At 42.5% G+C, this 23553-nt stretch overlaps 1 protein-coding gene across 1 annotated transcript; it reads right to left on the reverse strand.

Annotated features, from left to right (window-relative positions):
• Positions 1-1508: 1508 nt before the first annotated feature.
• On the reverse strand, positions 1509-23487 carry pla2r1 (phospholipase A2 receptor 1). The gene is made up of 28 exons (XM_084541877.1): positions 23005-23487; positions 20883-21263; positions 20608-20781; positions 19262-19426; positions 18929-19042; positions 18339-18488; positions 17811-18005; positions 17530-17693; positions 17307-17417; positions 13859-13971; positions 13600-13769; positions 13310-13518; positions 12830-12975; positions 12352-12436; positions 12115-12250; positions 12000-12035; positions 11375-11535; positions 10101-10165; positions 9250-9341; positions 8975-9170; positions 8399-8502; positions 7131-7366; positions 5479-5659; positions 5226-5360; positions 4218-4340; positions 3963-4139; positions 3288-3323; positions 1509-3102 (listed from the first exon to the last, which is right to left on the reverse strand). The coding sequence occupies exons 1-28, from the start codon at positions 23144-23146 to the stop codon at positions 2885-2887; spliced, it is 4215 nt and encodes a 1404-aa protein (XP_084398003.1). The 5' UTR covers positions 23147-23487; the 3' UTR covers positions 1509-2884.
• Between the last annotated feature and the right edge of the window lie 66 nt (positions 23488-23553).

Genomic DNA, 23553 nt, shown 5'->3' on the forward strand with positions numbered 1-23553 from the left:
GAAAAGTAGCAAAGTGAAAAGTTACAAAATAAAAAAAAAAAAAAAAAATTGACGAGTCAAACCATGCACATTTAAATGTGACACCATCCAATGACGAGATAAATAATTATAAATTATACTGAGAACACAACTGCAAAAAATATATATGACGAGTCAAACCATACTTGATTTAAATGTGAAACCACACAACAGAAAGGTCGAAATGACGAGATACATAATTATAAATTATACTGAAAACACAACTGCATATATATATATATATATATATATATATATATATATATATGTATATTTAAAAATTCCAAAATATAGCCTATATATTTTTTGTAAAGTTACCAAAATGCTGTGACAAAAAGGACAAAAAACGCCACAGGACACCCTCAGAAGGCCCATGTCCATACATCAGGGGTGTCAAACACATTTTACTTCATTTTACCACATACAGCCTAATTTGGTCTCAAGCCGGCCAGACCAGTAAGTTAACAGCATAATAACCTGTAAGTAACGACAACTCCAGATTTTTTAAAATTTGTTTTAGAACAAAGAAGAACAAGTACATTAAGAGAATGTATTTAATAAACTATCTTTCTCTTACTAAAACAGTGAACAAATTAGAGATAGCAGTTATTTTCATTAAAAGAAATGCAGCCTTCTATGTAATTTTTGCAAATTCGGGCCAGATTAGACCCTCTGGTGGGCCGCTTTTGGCCCGCGGGCCGTATGTTTGACACCTGTGCCATACATGATGTGCCAAGGTGAAGTTATACTTGTTTAAAACTCCAATAAGTCGTGAGTCAAATGAATATCTGATATCAAGCTGAGCTATGAAATACCAAATAAAAGTAAAAGGTCCACAAGTCCAATTCTGAAGTACAAAGTCAAAAGGACACTAAATCAAACAACAACAGATGTTAATGACGCACACAAAAATATATAAATCTGGTGTGTGTGATTGATGCTGCAAGTCAAGATTATAAGAAATTCAGACATGACACACAACATCAACATGAATGTTGTTGCTTTTTCAATAGTAGAAAATTATTTCAATGCATTGGAGCATGCTTGACTTGAAGTTGAAGAAGACGATCACTAAAAAGTCAGCTATTGTTGAGGATGGCAACCACTTCGTCACCTCAATCCAGAATCTGTACCTGGATTTATGCTGCGACTATACAACGAGGCACAATGTTCACTCCAATGGAAGTGAGCATCATGCAATGCTTTAATTTTGAAGGCTGCTCGTCTTCCGGTTCCAACTTCTCTCTCATGTTTACAGTGGGTGATCTCCCTTCGCCTTTTCCCTGGCAGCCCAGATATTTTGCTCACTGCACGCCCACTGAAGTGAAACTCACGCATTCTGTATTATTCGTATGCACGCTGCAGTGGAATTTCCCCCAAAACCGGCTGTTTGTCCTTTTATTTTTTCTCACTCAGCTTTTGCATTTTGGCCCACTACACAGCTGTTATGAATCATTAAAAATTAAACATCCTGATGTCAGATATTTCTCAAGAAACTGCCCAGAGCTGCACTACACTGATACGCTTACACGGTGTAGGCATCCTGATGGATTGAGGAATCTTTTACTGAGATCAATAAAACATTAGACCATTACTATACTATTACACAAAGGCCCACTAAGTGAGCATTGCGTCCACAGAGCAAATGGTTGTATTTTTGGCAGTATATATGATATATTACAGATACTTATTTTCGAACCTACTCACTTAATCTTCTATATTCTACGACGACTTCTGAAATCTGACCTTCTAACTTTTAACAAAACAAAAACCTTAACAAATCAAGCCCAGGAGTCTTGTCTTCGTCAAACCTGTTTTTTTTCTCTAGAAATAACAAAAGCAACTATTCGCAGACGTTTGACGTGCCAGTTTCTAGCGATGGTGAAACACAAGCAAACAATTCTCCCCCCCTTGTGTATATGGGATGTTAATCCAAAAGGAGACGCCACAGCTGGAAGCATATTACCTTTGAGCACAGGCGCTGTACATCATGTGTTTTTATTAGTGGTATTGGCCTTCTTTCACTTCACTTATCTTGTAGACAGGAAATAGCCAATTGTGGTTACCCAGAGGAGAAGTTCTCTATTGGACAAAACCATTCTCCTCTCTGTGTTACATAAGGAGACTCAAGGAACTGTTCAACCGAAGTTCAGTTTATTAAAACACAAATAAAACTGTGCAAAATACGTCTCATAATTTGCTTTGCATCAGCAGGCAATACTGAACTTAAAAAATCCAATCACAAGTCAGGCCTTACACATTATTACAACATCTTGTGGTATCAATATACAGCATGTATGCATGAGACAATACAAGTATAAAAAAAAGTAATACTGACAAAAATGTTGTACCGCGTGTACAAATACGACAGCTCCTGAATTCAGAACAAAATATACAAAATTACAAAACAGTCAGCCTCTTTTTGGTGACATAGAGAGTTGCTTTTGAGGCTGACAGCTTTACAAATTACTCTCCGTAACACTGTTTACCAGTCATAAAAGAATACATCCTCATCCTGCAGGATTAAAATGGGCATTTTTTGAGTTCAGGACCTCTTTTAACCAAGTTCCTTTAGCACCTCTTTCTTTAACATTCTCCTTATGTTAGTCAAACAACATAAATTCAACAGTGTCAACACAAAAAAAACCTTTGCATAAACCTTTTTTGCAAAAAAAAAAAGCAACTGGGATCCTTCAAACACGTCCCCAAGAAGATTTAGAAGCAGATGTTTGCAGTCGTCACCTCACCACCGTCCTGAGGAATCAGCATCGCAGCTTTACAGTGTCCTGTGGCATTCATACCTGATGGTGAAAGACGCTGGGGGAACAACAGAGACCTTAAAGGGGACGGGAGGAGACATTCAGTGCTATTCTCCATTGTGAGCCTCCAGGTCAGTGATCAGCACGTTTCCGTCCGACTCGGTCGCCTGTGACCTGGTTTGTCTGTAATAGGCGCTGCCGAGAGTAGGGAGCCCGCGAAAACACGCATAGTTCCTTTTGTACAGGAACAACGTCGCCCCTGCCAGCAGGGCAAAGATCAAGACAGCCACCAGCACTCCAGCAATGTTGACACCACGATACAGACCTGGAAAACACAAACACTTTGAGGTGGCCATGTTTTTGGTTGCGTGTGCGGTGAGAGAAACCTTTAATGTACTCACATGACACAGAGCATACATACTGATATCACACAATGAGTTAATTAGTTCATACTTATGCTACGTATAAGATTCACATTCAGTCTGTGTGAAGATTTTAAGTGCACTTTACCGTTTAGCGGTTCCACTTCCACCTCAGTAATTCCATCTGTAAAAGAGCATGCACAGTGAAGTTTGGCGTAACTTATCGTGTATCATCTTGGGTATTCACATGCAAAGTAGAAAGTCTACACTGACATCCCGAACGATCAACACAGGAAATGCAATCTTGACCTACTTTCTGTGGCCGTTCTCTAGAACGTGCAGATATGGGAATCTAATAAAACCACTTCTATCCTCCATTAGAGGAACAGTGGGAACAAGCTCTAAACTTGGGGCAACTTATTACTGAACACTCGGGTAGCTGTACATCCAATTTTCACCATCTCTATCTGTGGCTGTGGATGAAGCAGGTGGCACACAATGGGTTTATTAAGTGCTTTTCAAATACACTGCAATTCAAGATCAAAACGACGAGATGAAAGATGAAATACTTTGTCCAGTTTGAGGTTAATTGCAAAACCTGTTTGGTCATCTGTGGGTAGCGTGCCTTTGCTGCTCCACAGTTGTGCGTCAAAAGGTGGCAGAGTTACAGCCACAAGCTACGATTCATTCATTCATTCATTTTTGTAACCGCTTGTCCTCTGGAGGGTTGCAGGGCGGCTGGAGTCTAACCCAGCTGTCATTGGGCGAGAGGCCGGGATACACCCTGGACAGGTTGCCAGTCTATCGCAGGGATTCAACTTACCTGAAATGGTTTTGCAGATGAATCCAAGCCTCTCTGTGCACTCTGACAGATGCCATGCCCCGTTAGCCACTCTGATACTAACGCAGGTATCTGCAGTCAGCTGCTTGGCGTCTGGGGCCTTGTTGGGCCAGTTGGTGTATTGCATCGGCGAACCGTCGACCCAGGCCATAGAATCAGCTAAAAGCAGATTTCAGCACCATTTTTAATGAAACACGACTGCAACGATCACAGCATTGGCACAGGAGAGATTCTTACTGTCAGTGTTGAAGTACATCCCCAACCACAGCGTCTGGTGCAGGAACCCCAACGACCAGAGCTGCTCCAGGACAAAGCGATTCTCTGTCTCGCTCTCAATAGTCAGGACATCTGATGTGTTGACTAAAGATTAACAGAAGCATAACAAACACATTACTATTGAGCAGTTTAACACATTAACACCTTAGCCTCAAAATGTTCACATGGACTTTTTTGGCTTATCCTGACTATATAAAGGTCAGAAAATGTCACATGAGTAAGTGCTTTTGGCTATTTCTTTTCAGAATACCTGGAATCTTTAATATCTGTAAGTTATTTCCGATTGTTTGCATATTATAAAAGTGTAATAACCTTCCGAGAGAGGTGCAAGTGAAGTTCAAATGACACCATATTGACCGTAAAGCACAACATCTCAGCTTTTGTAAATCTTTGGAATTTCGTTTGATTTTAAAAGGTTAAAGGAACAGTTTAGAAATAAAGTTAATTTGGTTTGTTAAGAGGTAAATGAGATCAATAATTCCAAGCTAACCAGAAGAATGCTAGTTTATGTTAGCTTAGTAAGGAGAAGGAGGAAACAGCTCAATGTGTCCATGGGGCTGCCAGGAAACAAGCAGAGAAATCAGTGAATCGAAGAAATAGTCAAGTTTGATGTATGAAATAAATAATTAGTAGTGTTTAGGCTGCAAATTGGATACTATCTTTGGACAAAGCCACTGCCTACAGTCTTTTTGCCAAAATAAGCTGACGGAGTGCTGGCACTGCCTTTGTATTTGCTCTAGAGAGCTGTGTGTGTTCCTGAACCTTACATGTAAGTCCTGCCGTGAAAGTAAAGTAGCACATTCAAAATGCTGAACTACTATTTTAGGAATGCAACAAATAAATCCTGTAATATTTATGTGAACTACCTAGACGAGAGTACAAATTCACAATTCTTTTGTTGTTTATCTCATTTAACAGATTGTCACACAGGTAATGAATTGATGAATTGACACCTTGTGAATACCTCACCTTTATTCCTGCAGTACTCTCTCGACTCTTCGAATGTGAGCTTCTCCACCACAGGCTCAAAGCTGTAACAGCCGTGTCCAAATTTCACCCAAGTGGAGGGACACGCCATCTCTTCGGAGACAAATTGTTTGTTGGCTGTGATAGAGAGCAGGAGAAGGCGAGGAGAATGGTGGTAATTTTTTTCACACATTTTCTTATGAATAACAGAAACAGAGAGTGCGAGGATTTTTTTTTTTGCTGAAGTGGCACTGACTCGGCGGGGGAACATGGCACAGGGCTCCTGGCAGCGTAGTTTCACAGTCGGCTCTCCGCCAGCCTCCGTTCACGTCCATGTACACGCACTCTCCCGTCAAGAAGTCGTCATCATCATCGGCTGCGTCCCAGTGTGTGTACACTGTGTCACTGCCATCTGACCACTGGTAGTTGATGCCACTCTGCGGGGAAGAACATCACATAAGTCGAGAAGCTACTTAAACTGTACAGAAATGACTTTAGGTTAGGTTCTAAATAATCTGTTTTCATAAGCTGTTGAAAATTTCTCTCGTTTTTAATGGAAGAAACAACGTGTGCTTTAATCAGCAGTACTCATGGTTGCGTGATACAACATGATTAGAAGCAAAAGCAAAGTTCATGGGACAGAACGATTAAAAAAGATTCATAAAAACAAAACCCTCTTGTTTTAATCCAAAGTACTGCCTACTGCCTGCTGCTGCTGCTGCTGGGAAAAAATGTGTATATAGAACATCTCAACACGGGCAAAATGCCAGAAGACCAAAAACCGGCAGATTCATGAGAAACAGCTGCAACTATGTAAAACAAACTAAAAACAAACACTAAGGCCATCTAAACAATCTTTTGGGACAATTTGTAATAATTTCTTTTGTACTTCAGACATATTTTGCCTTCCTAAGATTTAATTCCGAGTTATTCCATTCTAATCATAATTGAAAAAATCTCCAAATGTTCCTTCTTTCAACAGGTAATTAAAGCTGGAATGTGGGACTTTTACACACAACAATCATTACATTTAAATCTTGCATATCTGCCAGTATTTCGCAATATACTGGAGTTTTAAAAAGTCTAGTGTCTGTGGCATTATATCATCATAAGCAAAACTTAACATGAGGACAAAAACATTTACCAATAGTGTGTCTTTTCTGCAATGGAAAGTGTGGAAAGATAAGAAGTGTTTCGGGACATCTTACAGTTGTTTAACTGGTCGGTATTCATAAAATCCCTGGGCTGTGGGCCAAAGGAGTTATTAAATTTTGCCTCCCTGAGTAACGGATTACTTGGAAATGAAGCTGTGGAAATTTCTCTGCATTTGTGTAATTACTTGAGAACATGAATCTGGAACTTCCCAGAGCACATGTGACAGTGTATTTGTGTAATTGCAACAACTGCCAGAAGGGGGAGACAAAGATTATGTACTGTAGCTTTAAGTCTTGTGATAGAGAAGAGCAGTGAAGTAAAAAAAACAAAAAAAACAATACATATGACATTTTAGACCACCAATTTTTATAATGGATTTCTTGCAGACACGTGTATATCTGTAATTCATTAGTGTTATTATATTATTAGCGTAAAATGGATTATTTTGAGAAATGCAGTTGCTGCTCTCATGTCTATTAGTTAAATGCAGAGCTATATATAGCCAGTTGATGGTAAGAGTAGCTTAGCATAGCATGGCTATTTGGAGGGAAAGAGGGAAACTACGCTAGCTGTTTCCCTCTGTTTTTAGTCAGCAGTGGAAGCTAGCACAGACACAAAAGTGTCATCAGTCACCTCCATCTCAAATAATAGACTATTTCTTCACAAATATATGACAAAACCAGGCAAAGTGTGTCAAACATGACATACACGGAGCAGAGGAATACAATTCATACTGCATGAGCAGATACATACGTCTTGACTATACAGTCCAATCCAGTGGGGGACTGCCAATCTGTTGACAAGGACCGTCAGGAAAGCCTGGTGGTAGGCATCCGTGACGCTCACTAGGTCAGAATCATTCTCTATGCACATGTGCATCGCGTCGTACCAGCTCAGGTTACCAGACACAACCTTGTAGTTGCGGCTCCTGTATTCAATATTATCAGGGAGCGCCTGGTGATAGGAGTGCGAGGGGGGTTTGGATGTATCTGTAACGAAAAAATAAAAAAGACAAACGGGGAGGAGATGTAAAGATACCAGCAAGATGGATCACGGTGATTACATTAGGGTGTTATTTGGTCACGTTAATAGAGGACTGCCAATCAAATCCATCACGTTTGGTAAAAGTTTGAGTTGGGAATCCAGTCTGAGCATGCATGAGTCATTACTGTGATGATGGCAGGCCATCAGTGGAGGATGAAGCTACCAAGAATAAATCCTGCACATAAAATCCAAATTAACAGTTTCCAGTTTTTGTGCTAGGCAGTCAATCAAGCTTTCTTTGTGTTTCTTTGAACTGTGAACATTTATTTATTATTTTATTGAGAGATATTTCTGGCTTTGGTCTAACTGTTAAATCAGGGATTGGATCTTTGCTTGCTTTGGCCATAAGGTTGGGATTTTTGTTCTACTAAATGATGAAACCAATGCTTGCTTTGGCCATAAGGTTGGGATTTTTGTTCTGCTAAATGATGAAACCAATACATTAGGATGGATGATTTGCGTGCACCAGATGCTTCTGTATGCCTCTGGTCATCCTGTTGCTTTTCTTTATGTTTGACAAGAAATCATGTACGTCTAAATCCTAGAGAGCATCCTCACTTGTTGTGCAAGCTTAAAGACGTTTTTATCACCCTCCAAGTGATTTTGCAGACTCTACAGCTTATTTGTCATTTTATCACTTGCTTTTTTGAAAGAGGACCTTGTCTTCTTCTCTTAGCCAAGAGTGCTATTGCACTATTTATCAAATAGTGCAATAGCACATCAAGGAAGAGGCTTGGCGTACCCACAGTAATGTGACTGACAACAGCCAGTGCGATGTTAGAAACTTGTCAGCACTCAAGATGCAACTTCAAGAAGACAAAGAAAGAATAAAGGACAAGCGTATAAAAGAAGTCTTCTCAAAGCTACACTGGTCTGGCAGCAACAGTAAAAGACAAGCGTGCTGAAAAGCGCTCAGAGGAGCAGTGTAGGAGTGACAGAATCAAAAAGCAAACACGGGGAAACTGAGAGGGCTTTACCTTGAGGTTTTTGACAAACAAATCCGTACCCACTCTCGCTGCACTTCTCATCGTACCATGAATCACATTGTGAAATGCAAATCAACATTCCCCTGTCACTGGTCCTGTTGGAAGAAGTTAAAGTTAAAGAAGCCTAAGCATGTTGTAGGTAATTCCATCTGCTCCTGATTAAATGTGAGAAATCAGGTAACGTTACACAAAGGAAACAACACTGTTGGTGTACACATTGCTTGAAAAGATACTGAAATGTATACTTCTATTATCACCAAATTTCCTGATGCTGCGAACAGTCATTAATGTGAAAGGAAACTAGATCTCAGATCAGAACTAGAGCAGATGATGTTTATAATGATACTAAGAGAGAGCCCTTTGGTTTATTTCAGGCTGACACAGCTTGAGCAATATCAGCGGGGGGGTTTTCTGAAGTTAACAACACAACTCACCCCGAAAACAGTGAATGTAAACACAAATATCCTGCTTTAGCCCTAGAGGCAGCTGGGAATCTAGAGGAGTGACCTTTATGGACCGATTTGTGGAGGAGAACAAGGTATAAAGTATTATAATAGAGGATATATAATACGGTGACACTGAGGATGATCCTCATAAAGAGTGCGCGTGCAGGCATTTATCTGAACCTTGTGTCCAAAGTACAGCCACTTCTCTGGACATCCTCCAATGTAGTGCGGCTCCCTGGGCGTCTCCACCACAGACACAGTCTTTCTTTTGCACACGTATCCGTGGAGATCGCTGCATTTACCCGTCGACCATTTCCCTGCAAAAAAAAAAAAAGCAAATTTCAATGTCGGCGTGTGCAAGTATACATAAAGCTGTGTGTTTCTGCGTGTGCTTACCTGAGGTAGAAGACATGGTGACGCACATCTCATTTCTCCTAGCACTCCTTTCAGCCCAGTTCTGAAAGATTACCTCTGTCTTGTCACTCCACCTGCACAAAAAAAGCAATATTAATTTAAATGTGTATTGTTACAGCCCTGGCTGTTGTTCTTAGAGAGGGGAAGAAGAGATCTCAACATTGTGATTAAATCAAAAGAGAGCAGCTATCCCATGCTTGTATCTGCCACTATTAGAATGTTTTTTAGTGAAAGGGAAACTGGAGCTACGCAGTGGCTTGCAACATCTCGAACTTTACGATTGTTTCCACTCAACTTCAAAAACTTTTGGATGGAATCACGCTTGTTGTTTTGCTGTAAAATGTTCTCACGTGTGCGCTGCAGTGTTCAAATCTGTTTACAGCTGCATGTTTTGTCTCAGACACTAGAGCCGTTTCCACCTAATCTAATCTAATCTGTAGTTTGAATTTAAAACCTGTAATCTGGAGTCTTTTTCAGTCTAGATCAGGATTAGTGAAATTTATCTTTACATAATCTGAGGTGACAGAGTCAGTACAACTACGTAGTTCTTTTTCTCACAGAGCTTAGTTTAGGTGTTTTCCTTTTTCATTGCAATAATTTACTTTAAACTTCAGGCCCATTTTCACCAAGTTTGCAAGAAAAGTTTCCTTTTCCCAAGCATCAAACCGTGCACTCATAAAACCTGCAAGACTTGTACTCTAGCCTGCAATTTGCAATATGTTACGCAGCCATTTGTGAAACAAAGTTGCTCTTATGAACTGAAAACAGTCGGAACAACCTTGGTGGAACTGTGGTGGAAACAGGAAATATTTAACAATCTCCAAAACACTCACATGACCTCCTCTCCAGGCAGCCCAACGGACAGGCCAATCCACCACTCGGTCGGGCCCAGGGAGAGCTGAGGAGACACAGTGAATGCAACAGAGATTATTTTTCCAGTCCGCCCACGGCTGGAAGATCAGCTTTTCAGAACCTCTCTGCCCATTCAGGCAGCCTCCTTGGCCCGTGCCTCGCTCCTTTCATCGGCCTTGTTTTGTTCCCTTTGTCCCCTCACAAGCCTTAACACCACAAGAGACTTCTTTAGTCTGATCCAAGAGGTTTCTGCCAGAAAGCGGCCTTTTTCTCACTCTTGTGCTGGGGGGTTACTAGAGCATTGAGGTGCGTGTCACTTGAGTTTGTATGAGAAACGAGTGTGTCAATTGTTTTTCACTGTGTGTGTGAACCGCTTTAAGAATGGGTCTACCAGTCTGTTCAGTGAAGACTGTGTGACTAAGTACGTTTCTTTGGCGGTGTACCCGTGCGTGTGCTCCGGCTTCCTGAAAACAAAAAGGTGTTTATGTCCAATGCTCCTGATGTCATTGCAATTAGATGGAAGGAGAATTAGCACTAGGAAAAAGTAAACACCTGCAACTTCACCGGCATGAGATTTAAAAATATGGAAAATATAAAACTATGACCACTGTAGTATGTAAAACTAATACTTTTATGTCGAAAGCTTCAACAATAAGCCGTATCACTTTGTTAAATAATGCAGTTTATATGATATTATCTTCTTAGCTATTAGCTAACATAATCATTCATTCATTCATCTTCTGTAACCGCTTGTCCTGTGAAGGGTCGTGGGGGGGCTGGAGCCTATCCCAGCTGTTAGTGGACGAGAGGCGGGGTACACCCTGGACAGGTCTCCAGTCTATCTCAGGGCTAACACAGAGAGACAGACAACCATTCAAACTCACACCTACGGCCAATTTAGAATCACCAATGAACCTAACCAGCATGTCTTTGGACGGTGGGAGGAAGCTGGAGTACCTGGAGAGAACCTACGCAGACACAGGGAGAACATGCAAACTCCACACAGAAAGGCCCTTGTCTGCCCAGGGATTCAAACCCAGACCTTCTTGCATCATTGCTAACCACCACAGCACTGTTCCACCTACATATTTATTCTATAGACTTAATGTTTTTGCATTTGTAGAATAATTTTCCTCCATGTTTGCTTTTAACATCGAGTGCTGAATTAAATTCCCCAAAAATAATATTCTGGAAATGAAAGCTACAACAGTTACACTCTGCTGAAACTTTATAAATCTGTGTGGTAGCAACAGACCCGCCGTAAACGCTCCTTGATGAAGTGCATCTCCTCTTTGGAGTGGATAGACAGCAGGTAGGCTCCCATCATCTGACAGGCCAAGGAGACAGAGTTCCAGTCAAAGGGCTGCTTGGCCAGCAGGTACTCAGCTCCATGGTAAAACACCCAGGGCTCGCTCTCTGTCGGGGACGACGTCATCATAAAATTCGCATCGTGAATTACAGTTAGAGTTCCGAAATTTCCCATGCAATAATGTCATTTCACATTTCACACAGAAATGTGAACTTGTGGGAGACTTTCAAGTCAAAGTGTGTCTACGGTGACACAGCTGCAGACAGATGTAACTTTGTAAAATCTATACAACATACCGGACACTCAACAAAATAATATGTTTGTCCAAAATGGTCAGTAACAAAATAAAACTTTATGAGTAAAGTAAAGCTAATAAAGGTTTCTGCTAAGCCAATTAGCAGGTCATAAGAAACCGTTTGAGCACCAGTCTTAATGTGATTTTATTTTACTCAATCCAAGCTATTTTGCCTGGCTCACTTTATGTCACAAACAAAGCAAAAACATCTACAGCGCCACCATCTATAAAGAGCGTACATATCAAAATGAATTAAGTAAAAAGGTTTTTACTCACGTTCAGTGTACCAGTAGGGTTTTTTCAGTTTATCACCTGCAATATAAAACAAGAGTTTGGAATATAATGCACCAGTGACGTGTGAGTGTGATAGTTAAGCTGTGAGGGAGTTTACCTCTGGAGAGCTTGCAGATCCACTCGTGTTTGGTGTCGCAGGGCTGTGGCGTGAGAGCGTCGGTCAGATCGCTGTACACGGCGCAGTCCCTCCTGTCGTCCTCTTCATTTTTATCTTCGATGAAAGACGTCACCACCTACGCGAACACATACGGATGAGAGAAGTTGTTAATGCTGCACACGTTCTGAGCGTTATGGAGTGTAGATGAGGCGCCGGTGAACATCTATGTGTGCTTACAGGAGAACCGTCAGTCCACTCCCAGGACCCAGGACGTTCAGGGTCTCTCTTATTTAAACCCACCCAGAACCGGCGACCCTCTGTTCTAAAAAAAAAAAAAAAAAGGAAAGAGGAGGGGAACACACACACTGCAACATAAATCCATACGAGTCAAGCCTTTTGAATATGAAGTAGTTCAAACCTGCTCATACTGCATATGACTTAATAAAGTGTTTACAGTGTCTTGTATGCTGTTATTTAGTTGTAGACTAGACACTGTGTTCAATATATGCCACTGAAACATGTTTAAAATATTTTTTTTACCACATCATTTCCATAAATTCCAACAGTCACTCTTGTCACAGACCGCATCTCATCTTCAAACTCCTTTAATTAAATCCTGCATTCGCCGCTCAATGCAAAATAAAAACCTCAACCGATGAATTCATCAGTTCCCATAACATTCCTGCCCCGAGGAGCCCCGCGGGACTGTACCAACCCTTCAAACATGGTACCGAGGAGGTGCTTGACAAACACCTGCTCCTCATAGTGGTGGAAACTGGCCAGCTGAGCCCCGAGGGCCTGGCAGAAGAAGTCTGCTTCCACCCAGGCGCGCTTCATCAGGACTTTCTCGTCGTGGAACACCTAGAGGAGCGAGACTTCAGGTTAAATGTTGGCATTGAATGTCTTGTAGGTGTGAATATGTGTCCTGTGTTTGACACGGTGTGAACTTTTTGTCGCTCAGTGCATCTGAAGTACGATACAGGAGGAGTAGGTATAGAAAATGAACCAAGAGGTGGCATAGTTTGTGGTTTGGTAAAGCAAACATCATCAGCTGATTATGGTTTATTTATAGATGTTATTAAAATTTCCCAACATTTCCACTGTCTTTAAGAAAAGAAGTAAGGAAGAAAAGTTAATTTAATGGGATCAGGTGTGTGAACGGGTCAGACAGAGGAAAACATCAGGATGCTCAAACCTTAAAACAGTGGAGCAGCCCGGAGTCTGATTCCCACCCTGGAGGACAGGGGGCGTATGCGTCAATGTGGTGCTCTGGCAGCTGAACATCGTGGTAGTTGCTGATGCTCTGCTTACACACCGACAAGGCCTTGACCAGCTTGCAGTCTTTCACCTCCCAGCGACCCAGAGCAGGTCCACCCGACATAGCAACACAGCCGCCAGCGCTGACTAAGGAAGGTAGAAGATAAAGAGATTCACATCACTGCATGCTTACTCTTTATCAGCAAACTTTTTCCAACAGCGGCCTACCTGGCTGGTGTTTGTTCCAGTTTGTGAAGGTGAGAGGCAGAGAGGAGCCGTTGTGAGGAAGCCAGCTGTACTCTCCCTCCTTCCCCTGGTCCATGATACCGATCCAGTAATACATGCTGCCGTTGGCCCCTCTCTCACTCAGCAAACTGTTGACAAACGCCTGCTCGAACCTGTCGGTCCCAGGAAGAAGTTCGGACAGGTTAGGAGACAGGCTCAAACGCTGCCACGAACGCAATAAATCACTTGCTCATTAAATCACCTGTTCTCCACAGTAAGCAGAGGAGCCTTGCAGTAATATCCCATGAGCGCATCTTCATAGCTCTGTTCATGACTAGTCACCATGTAACAGGAATGACTGTGTCGCTTCCAGCCCTAAATCAAATGAACAAAAAGATCCGCTCATTAATGTTACCATTCAAACTACAGATTTATTATAAATGCACTTGGTGAAATTGATCAAACGTGAATTTTTTTCTTTGCTGGGTGTCAGACAGTCGCACCAGACAAGAAGCTGCACAGCACCTTCTTTGTCGAATAATTATTTATGGCTCTTGGCGCCATGTGATGAGCGACTGCCTGGCGTGTGCAGAAGAGAAAGTCAGAGTGGGGCCTGCACGGGACCAAGTCTAAACATGAGGTGCTGTTTCATTACTGGTCCTAAAATATAAAGGTAAGGACCAACATACCAACATCAACAAACTAATGAAGGATAACTACAATGATCCATGTGTCCAGACCAAAACGTTGCACTTAGCTAGCTGGCTCATTCATTCTGTTCTCTGACAGAAACAAAATAACTTAAACCAGTAGCGCTACTATTAGCCAAGAGGCTAGGAAGCTAGGGTGAGCTACAAAACCCTTGCACAGAGGTGGCCTGTCCCGAATCCTGCTGATGAGGTGGTCTACATTTTATTCACTGCAGACGATCATGTCACAGGAAATAAAGATGTAAAACAAGAGCAGCTTTCTGTATGCCCTTTAAACTTCTCGTTCACGTTTGTCACTTCCTTTTCTGAGCTGAACAACCAATCAGAGATTTCTCTCATTGGCTCATTCCACCTCCAGTTCACCTCTACGCTGAAAAGCCAGTGCCAAAAGTGTGGGACAAACAAGAGGCGCTCACCAACGGCCCGACGTTGGAAAATGGCCAACCGTTGGGTGGGTGTGTCACGGCAGTGCTCAGAAAGCACAGGAAGATGGAGACACACACACACAAATCGCATGGCATCTTTCATGTATGGGAGTTTTTTCTTTAAAATACAATTCCCCAACTATTACAAACTGAAATGTCTATAAATATAAAACTTTTAAAGCTATTAAGACAGCTACATGTTAATGAGGCTCGCCAACTGTGTCCTCATTCCACTGAATACGCCATGTGGCCTAGTTTACAGCATAGCTTTGTCGTTGTATCACTTTACAGTGTATTGACATTGTTTCCGTGTTTAGAAAACCGTCACTTCTCAGCTATTTAAACCGTAGACAAGTGTAGACAGGTTCAAGTTTGCAAGATAATCCAGATTTAACTTCAAAATTAAGTTTCTGGTGTCAGTCAAAAGGTCACATGGTGTCTCCAGCACTGAAAACACAGAAAGATGATCCCATCTGAGATCTTTGTGCCAGATTTTGTATTGGAGCTAGAACAAAACCACAGTTAACTTGGCAAAACAATGTTAGCATTTTATATAGGAAAGGATCTTAAACGTGTACTTTTGACTTCCGTACCAAAGCTCATAAGTCACATCCAGAATATTATTTAAATCTGTGAAATAATATGCAGGTCTGTTGGTGTATACAACTGAGTGCATATAGTGTGGCGAGGGTGTTTTGACAAGTGGTGTAAATTTGCCTCCCTCCCTTACTCATATATCCCATCTATCCCCCAAGCCTCTTTGTACTTTGGATCCAGAGGCCTGCACTAACATTTATATTAAGACAGAATTCAGACCTTTCTTAAAAAACTGAATAATAAAATTCCTTTGCCTTGCCGATGGAGTCATTTTAAGGACAAACCTCTTCACGTGGTTTTTCCCTTTACCAGGTATGACACAGACTAAAGTGGAAAGCCTAGTTTTGTTTGCATAAGCTGTGGCAGGAATCGTCAGGGACTGCTAGAGCATGTCCGCTTATGTTGTACCTTCAGGGTAATTTTTTGCCCCTGTGTTCTAGGGCACGAAGTGGCCTGATGACTCAGGAATCTGATATTCTTGTAAACGGAGTCAAGGAGCAACATGAACGCCAGACAACACGTCAGCAGTCGAGTGAATCAGCTCATTGTGCTTCTGAAGGGGCAGCATGCTCTGAAGTTGAACTGCAGCGGGCGTGTGTCTCTGTCTGGTCCTTCTCTCTATGCGGCTATTGTAACACAGCACAGCACATAGGAAAGAATGGCAAACTTAAAAGTAAGTCACCTTTTCAAATAAAAACTTGGTAGTGTTATTTGACCCTTTATAGGGCAAATTTCAACACTAGAGTGTTATTGTAGGGCATAAAGAAGACTTTTTTTTACCTTTTCTTCCATGCAGAAAATCACGATATATGGTTTCTTGTCTTTAAGTGGTAAACAAATGTAAACATGTATTTTAGACCATTAGACCATACGTGCTGATTCAGGCACTTGTCAACAAACACATTGTCACATTAGACGACATTAGGCCACTTCTTCGTGGTACCTAATAAAAGCAGTTGTGCTCAACGTTCATGCAGAAGTGGATTTTGCAGACCACATTTGACCCTGATTTGACCTGAGAGTGTTGCCCTGGCTCTTCGCTGATTGGCTGGGTGAAAACCACAAGCTTCTAGACCTCACTGAAAGGCACGGGGACGCAGTGTGTGGTCAAAGCATTCAAATTTCTGTTCACCATGTCAACAAATTAGATTTTCCTCCAGATAATTTGTCTGTTTGGGAAGATGTAAGGATATATACTTCGCAACTGACATCAGCATTTTGAAAAAAATATACACTGATCAGCCACAACATTAGACAAACAGACCACTGACAGGAGAAGTAAATAACATCGACTATCTTGAGACAATTCAGTGTTCTGCTGGGAAACCTCTGGACCTGGCATTCATTGGTGTGGATGTTACATAGACATGTAGCACCCACCTAGACCAGACCAGGCAGCCCCACCCCATAGCAATGACACTGCTTGATGACAGCAGACATCCCCAGCAGGATGCAGCCTGACACAGGTACACACACAAAAACACTTTAGGAACAACAAAAAAAAACATGAAGAACAGCACAAGGTGTTGACCTGGCCTCCAAATTCACTAGATCCCAAACTGATCAGGTATCTGTGGGATGATCTACAGAGGCCCCTCCCCTCAACCCATAGGACCCAAAGGCCCTCACTAACAACAATCTGTTTCCAGACACCACAGGACACCCTCAGAAGGCCCATGTCCATTCTCTAATGAGTCACAACTGTTTTGGAGGCACAAAGGAGACCTACACAATATTAGGAAGATGGTCATAATGTTATGCCTGATCAGTGTATAAATTAATTACTGTTGAAGGCATCACTTTATCATTAAAAAATATACTACAAGGGAACCATTTGTAACCATCTTGTGCTTATAGATTTTACAAACAGTACATGTGTCAAGTTTTGTCATCGCAGATCAAGTGTTACGCAATTATGTAATTATGTTCCCTTGCCTTCTTTACATCAATGCGTGGGAGTGTACTTGTGCATTCCTACCTCAGGACAACCCTCATCCCAGGTCCCACGGTGCTGAACACGATTCTGACTTTCTCTTCTGCACACGGCCGCCAGTCGCTCGTCACATGGCACCAAGAGCCAGTTACCTTTCTGTGAAACAGGTTAGCATTTTACTCTTACACGGAGAGCACTCACACTAGGCATGATACTAATCAGCAGTTGTGGAGCTTTTTCACTTAAGGGCTCATACAGGGTTTCCCACCTTACTCTCCACTTTGGTGCAGAGCGTTGTATCTGTCATGTTGTGAAGAGGGTGATACTGGTGCCAGAGTGTGAGAGTCACTGGAGAGCCATCAGACCACTCGACAGCTGGAAACGATGCCTGTTTCCAAAGACCAATCCACGCCTCCACCCTGTCTCCAGAAACTGCAAAAAAAAAAAAAAAAAGGGAGAAAAAGGACACACCGTTGCATTAAGACACAAACAAAACTGAATCTACAGCTCACATTAAACACACCATCTGTACTGTGTGGTGCTCCTTACAGTTAGCCAGGAGGTTGAGCAGCATTTCCACCTCAGACATGGAGTGGAGGCTGGTGAGGTTTGCCCCCTGAGAACCACAGGCCCGGGAAGACTCCTCCCAGCTTCCTGCTTCTGCTTCTGACAGCACCCGATAGCAGAAACCATTATGAGGCCACCAGCCATTAGCACACTCTGTATGGATGTACTGCCAGTTCTCTGAGAGGAGATGAGAGGAGAGGAGAGTAGAGGAGAGGAGAGGGGAGGAGAGGAGAAGAGAAATTCACACCAGACATTGTTATGGTCTAGCTGCCAACAGTGGAACAACGGAGAGGAAGGTCACAAGGTCACCCAGGTGCAGAACAGATGTTGAAACCAAGAACTACAATAAGAAAACATGACATTACTACATTTCACAACAGGTAAGAATTCAAATACACCACGGTATAAGACACTTATGGTCTAAGACACTTCTGTAGATGAGAGAAGCAGTCTGCATGTTTGCTGTTAATACAATGTGCAGGTCTGATTTATTTATTTTTTTCCTCTCACCTAGTGGCTCAGCTCTGCGGGTGTCGTTAGGCGTCTTCTTGCAGATGTACGGCAGAGCGGACTCACAGGAAAGACTCTGCCAGTGACCCTCGAAGGCCGAGTTGTACACCCCACACTGTCTGTTGTCCTGTAGTGGGCTGGCAGGCAGAGCTGATGGGAACACAGCGACGGGACAATGTTTTGTTTCATGTTTCATGTTTTGGGTCCCAGACACCCCACAAAACTAGCTACTAAAATATATAAAAGATAAGGATGGCGATCATGCAAAATCAAGCGATTTCCTGTTTTGGGGCTTGTTTTGCTAACCTTTTTCATTTTACATCATTTAATTAATTGGGTTTATATGAAACTACATTAACTTTATTTTCATAACGTATTGCATTTGCTGCATTAGAGCTGTAGCATTGTTATTCTTGCAATATTAAAACTACAACAAACCACATTTTGAGCTTTTTAAAAAATGCTTCTGCATATGTTCAATTAAAAATATATACTGTATTCTTATTTGGGTTCTACACACTGTGTATATTTAAGTTACAATCTCATGAAAACAATGATTTCCCTCTCGCAGTAAAGAATTAATCTGGTACCTGTGGTGTAATTCACCAGTGATAAAGGAGCTCCATCAGACCACTGCCACCCTCGTCCATCCTTAAGGTGGTTCAGTCCGATCCACACCATCGCCCCGACACTCGCCAGTCGATCTGCCACACGATACAAACACAAATCATCACCAACTCTGATCTGATGTGAGATGAAAATAGGCCCAAGTGTTAGCTTGTAGTGGAAAACAGTAGCTAGTGATGTAAAAAATGTATGTTAAAACTTAACTGCGAAGGAGAGCGAGGCTGAAACCTAATTGGAAGCGGTGTGAATGGTTCCCCAGTAACTTTATGGGCCCTCATTTTCTACCAGATGCCTACCTCTGATGTACCTGCGCTCTGCCAGGCTGGTGATGCTGAGCAGGTTTCCTCCTTGAGCCTGGCACGTGGACAGCGCCTGACTCCAGGTTAGGATGGTGTACAGGTTGAACTGGTAACATGCACGCAGCTCCTGGTTTGACTCCCAGAAATGCTCACAACTGGTATCTAAGCAATGGAGAAAGAGGTGACGTCATCGTGTGCGGCAAGCAGGGGCTGCATGATTTCTGATTTTGTTTTAAAGCTGATGAAATGCAAGTCGACACCGGCTGGTAGTTCATGACGTCGCTAATCAAAACACAGTAGAAAGTAATGCTTTGCAACAGTGACATCCATATCCTTGACCTGAATACAGAGTGATAAGAGACGGCTCATGCTCTACATACTCTGCGCTGCAGATATGTATAGCCTGTATGAAAACAGGCTGCAACTCAGTGCCATCAATAACATTTAACAGTACTACACATTTGTAAGAAAGAACAGCGTAGATGGTTTAAAAAATATGTCTTTTCCGTGTACTGCAGCTAATAAGGTCTAATAAGGCTGACAATGAAATTCACCATCAAATTGTTTATGTGCAGCCTCCTTCTCTCTGTCACCGCAGTGCGTTTGATGAAGTTGTTAACTGACTGCAGTCCAGAGCATTTGGACCGCTCCTCTGCTAGCATTAGCGGATGTCTTTACAGATGAGTGTGCATTGCATCAGTGTTGTTTATTTTTGGACTGACTTGTCACGGTAGAATGGGCTTCATCTTTAGAGAAGTATTTCGACACACTTGATGACCCGCTGCTAGTTTTTTCTTACTTGTATGAGCATCATGGTTTACAGATTAAACAGATCAAGGATGGTCCATTTGGAGTTGTTTTTATCAAACACATCTCGGTGACAAAACATCTTATTTCTAAATGTAAATGCAAACCAGGTGGAAACTGAAACTCCTGGAATTTCCCCATATTCAGTTACAGAAGGACTATTGTTGAACACTAATGTTGGCTGATAAGGCTTGGCCGAGTTCACAGTCCACAAATTGGTTTATCCGAAAGATGCTGACGGGGTTGAGTCCAGGTCTCTGTACGTCAGTCAAATTCTTTCCACTGACTTTCTTAAAGAGAGGTTTTCAAGCTCAGTGCCATATTCGCCGCGCCTGATTTTGTCTAATTAAAGCAGCCATTTGAGGGACTGCAATCCCGCACTGGCTTCTTTTTTCAGTCTCGGAGGTTAGCCCTTGGTCCACCCACACTGAATAATAACACGGACGCATCATGATCCTGGCATGAGGCGCATTCACTAAATTCAAGCTGTGCTCCAGTTCCTTTCTTACTCTCATGTGGGTGCGTTCCCATTTTACCTTGCACTGGACAAAAGCCCCATCTTTCGGCCTCGTCGTAGCGAGTGGTAGTAGCGCACCACGGAAGTTGGTCCTCACGCCCCTCAGTCGTACACTCAAAGTACCATTTGTTGTTGTATTTAAAGGGGAAAGCACATGGCATCCCATGAGCATTGCCCAATAAAGTGTGGATATCTGAAGATAACACAGTCCCAGACAATTATTCTGTGCAGACAAGACAACTAAGGCGAAGAATGTGCTGGGCAGAAGTCATGCTGTATACGTTTAGTGATTACCTTCATATGGATATGAGCAGGGCCCCTCTCTTGGGGTGTTGTACCTTTTCCACTCGTGGTAAATGTTTTTCTTTACCACCACCAAGCGTCCCGACACTGTCACCTTCCAGTGGGACGCCCCGTAGAGCATGTTTCTGCTGCAGCGCCACCAGAGCACGGGGAGGGCCATGTCGCACTCGAACGTGCCGAGCGGCTGCGTCGAGTCCGAAATGTTGAGGCCCAAGCACGTGCTGGTGCCCAGGTTGAAGAGGCGATGTCGGGAGACCCATTTCCACAGCATGCGGCGCGTGGGGCGCTCGCAGTCCTCCAGCACCAGGTTAGAGCGATCCACCGTGATGCAGCGCTTCAGCGGCTCGCTCTCCAAGATAAACACACCTTTTTCTGGGGAGACGAGGGGAGGAAGATGAGATTAGCACACGTGGAGGAGTGGGGCAGAGGAGGTGGGATGAGATGAACTGTTTAGTGTAAGCAAAAAAGGATAGATTAATGTACTTTATGATGGTATACCACCTCAGTCAGCGAGAGTGAAGTGAGAATACTTGAACTCGTTGCTTTTTCACAACAGTTTATTTCATTTTTAGTCATTTCTCTATCAAAATGGAGCAATAAACCAGATAGATGGAGGGCCTGAGTGAACCCCTCGTTTTCCAAAACAAATTAAAGTCTCTGTGAAGCTGGATACTCAAACAAATAGAGGATGTACTTTGCATGTTTACAAATGGCAGCGATGGAAAGAGCTGGACCAATTACTGTTACTTTCATGTTACTGCTGCAAACTAAAAAAAGCCAGGTTATGTTATGTTACCAGATCTAAATCCAATATTCACACTGTTTGCATTGAATTTAAGGAATATCCTCGACCTGCAGATGTCCTTCCACTATGTTCTTTCTAGAACAAATATACCACAATGTTTATCTATTTACACATAGTTTGGATGTGTATTGGAAGGGGAGATGGGGAGTTTAAACAGATAAAATGAAAATGTTGATATGCTGGGGTTGCAATTAATGATTTTCAGTGCAGATAAATGAGTTGGAAACATTTTGAATTCACTGTTTACCTTTTCAAAATGTCAAAATAATCCAAAGAAATGCAGAAATTAAAACTAAGTTTGGCTTTTTTTTTTACTGTAGGAATGAATGAATTACTATTAATAGTTCATTATGCAGTGGTGTCAAACAAAGAAACTCCTCACATATGTAAAGTTGAATGTTTGAACTTGCTATTACATGTCATGTTAAGGAGATAGCGGTCAGGCATTGCATTATGACCACCTTCCTAATATTGTCTAGGTCTCTTTTGTGCCTCCAAAACAGCTGTGACCCATCAGAGAATGGACATGGGCCTTCTGAGGGTGTCCTGTGGTGTCTGGCAACAAGATGTTGTTAGTGGGGGCCTTTGGATCCTATGGGTTGAGGGGAGGGCCCCCTGTGGATCATCCTACATATACTTGATCAATTTGGGATCTAGTGAATTTGTTTTTTGAGTTGTTCCTAAAGCTTTTTTATGTGTGTGCCTGTGTCGGGCTGCATCCTGCTGGGGATGACTGTTGAACATCACAGAGTGTCATTGCTATGGGGTGGGGGTGCCTGGTCTGGTCTAGGTGGGTGGTAAGAAAGCCAGGTCCAAAAGTTTCCCAGCAGAACTTTGCATTGTCACAAGATGATCAATGTTACTTACTCCTCCTGTCGGTGGTCATAATGTTATGCCTGATCGGTGTATGTTTGTAATAAACCAGAACATTGTGTGTCACATCACCAAACATAACTTGCAAACACTTCTATGCAGCCCTTGAAGCCTGTGTTTTATTACAAGCAACAAAAAGAACAGAGTCGGTAATGTGAGCCTGTTGCAGCAGTGGGGCTCAAGCTGTGGTCCGGAAGCCACTACAGGGGACCTGAGGAGAATTTAAGTGACTCTCCAGAAAACTATTCCCACAACTGCACATAAGAAGACACAGCTAGGGAGAACACGAGTCTTCTTCCCCCTTGTGCACCGTTGCTGGTACAGTTATATAATTCTCTGTCAAATTAAATTAAACCCCCAAAAACAACGCGCTATAACGAGCTGCAGGGTGGACTTACTTAGCATCTAATTTTAAACCCAGACGACTGGACTTACTGTAAAACTCCGCGAGCTGTTTTTTCTCCAGGACCTCATCGTCCTCCTCGGTGGCACAAGACACGCAGCGCAGCGACGCAGTTAAACAAATAATCGCCACGACTGCCACGGAGTCGATGCGGCGCAGGGACCGTGTTAACATTTCTTCGACGACGGCGGGATGCGGCGATGAGGCGCAAATGTCCGCTCATGCCGAGGCTCCCGGGCAGACGGTCTGTTTTGGGGCTCGCTGTTTCTTTTTTCTTTTTTTCTTTTTTTTTTTTTTTTTCTCATAGAAAAACTTTGGCCGAGTTTGGTTTTTCAGCGGGGAACCAGCGACGTCACGTCTGACGGAGGAGCTGCTGCTCTCCGGCCTGAAAGCTGCATTCCTGCCGCTCCGGTCTGTTTTCACTGAGCCACAAGACTTTATTTAGATCCAAGCAGAAGGCTTCAACAAACAGACACAGACATAGATAGATAGATAGAGAGATAGATAGATAGATAGATAGATAGATGCTGTCTGCAGTATTTTCAAAAATGTTCTGATATGATATTTATAACATAAGCTAT

The sequence above is a fragment of the Chelon labrosus genome (genome assembly GCF_963514085.1).
Source record: "Chelon labrosus genome assembly, chromosome: 3".
In the NCBI taxonomy this organism is placed as follows: domain Eukaryota; kingdom Metazoa; phylum Chordata; class Actinopteri; order Mugiliformes; family Mugilidae; genus Chelon; species Chelon labrosus.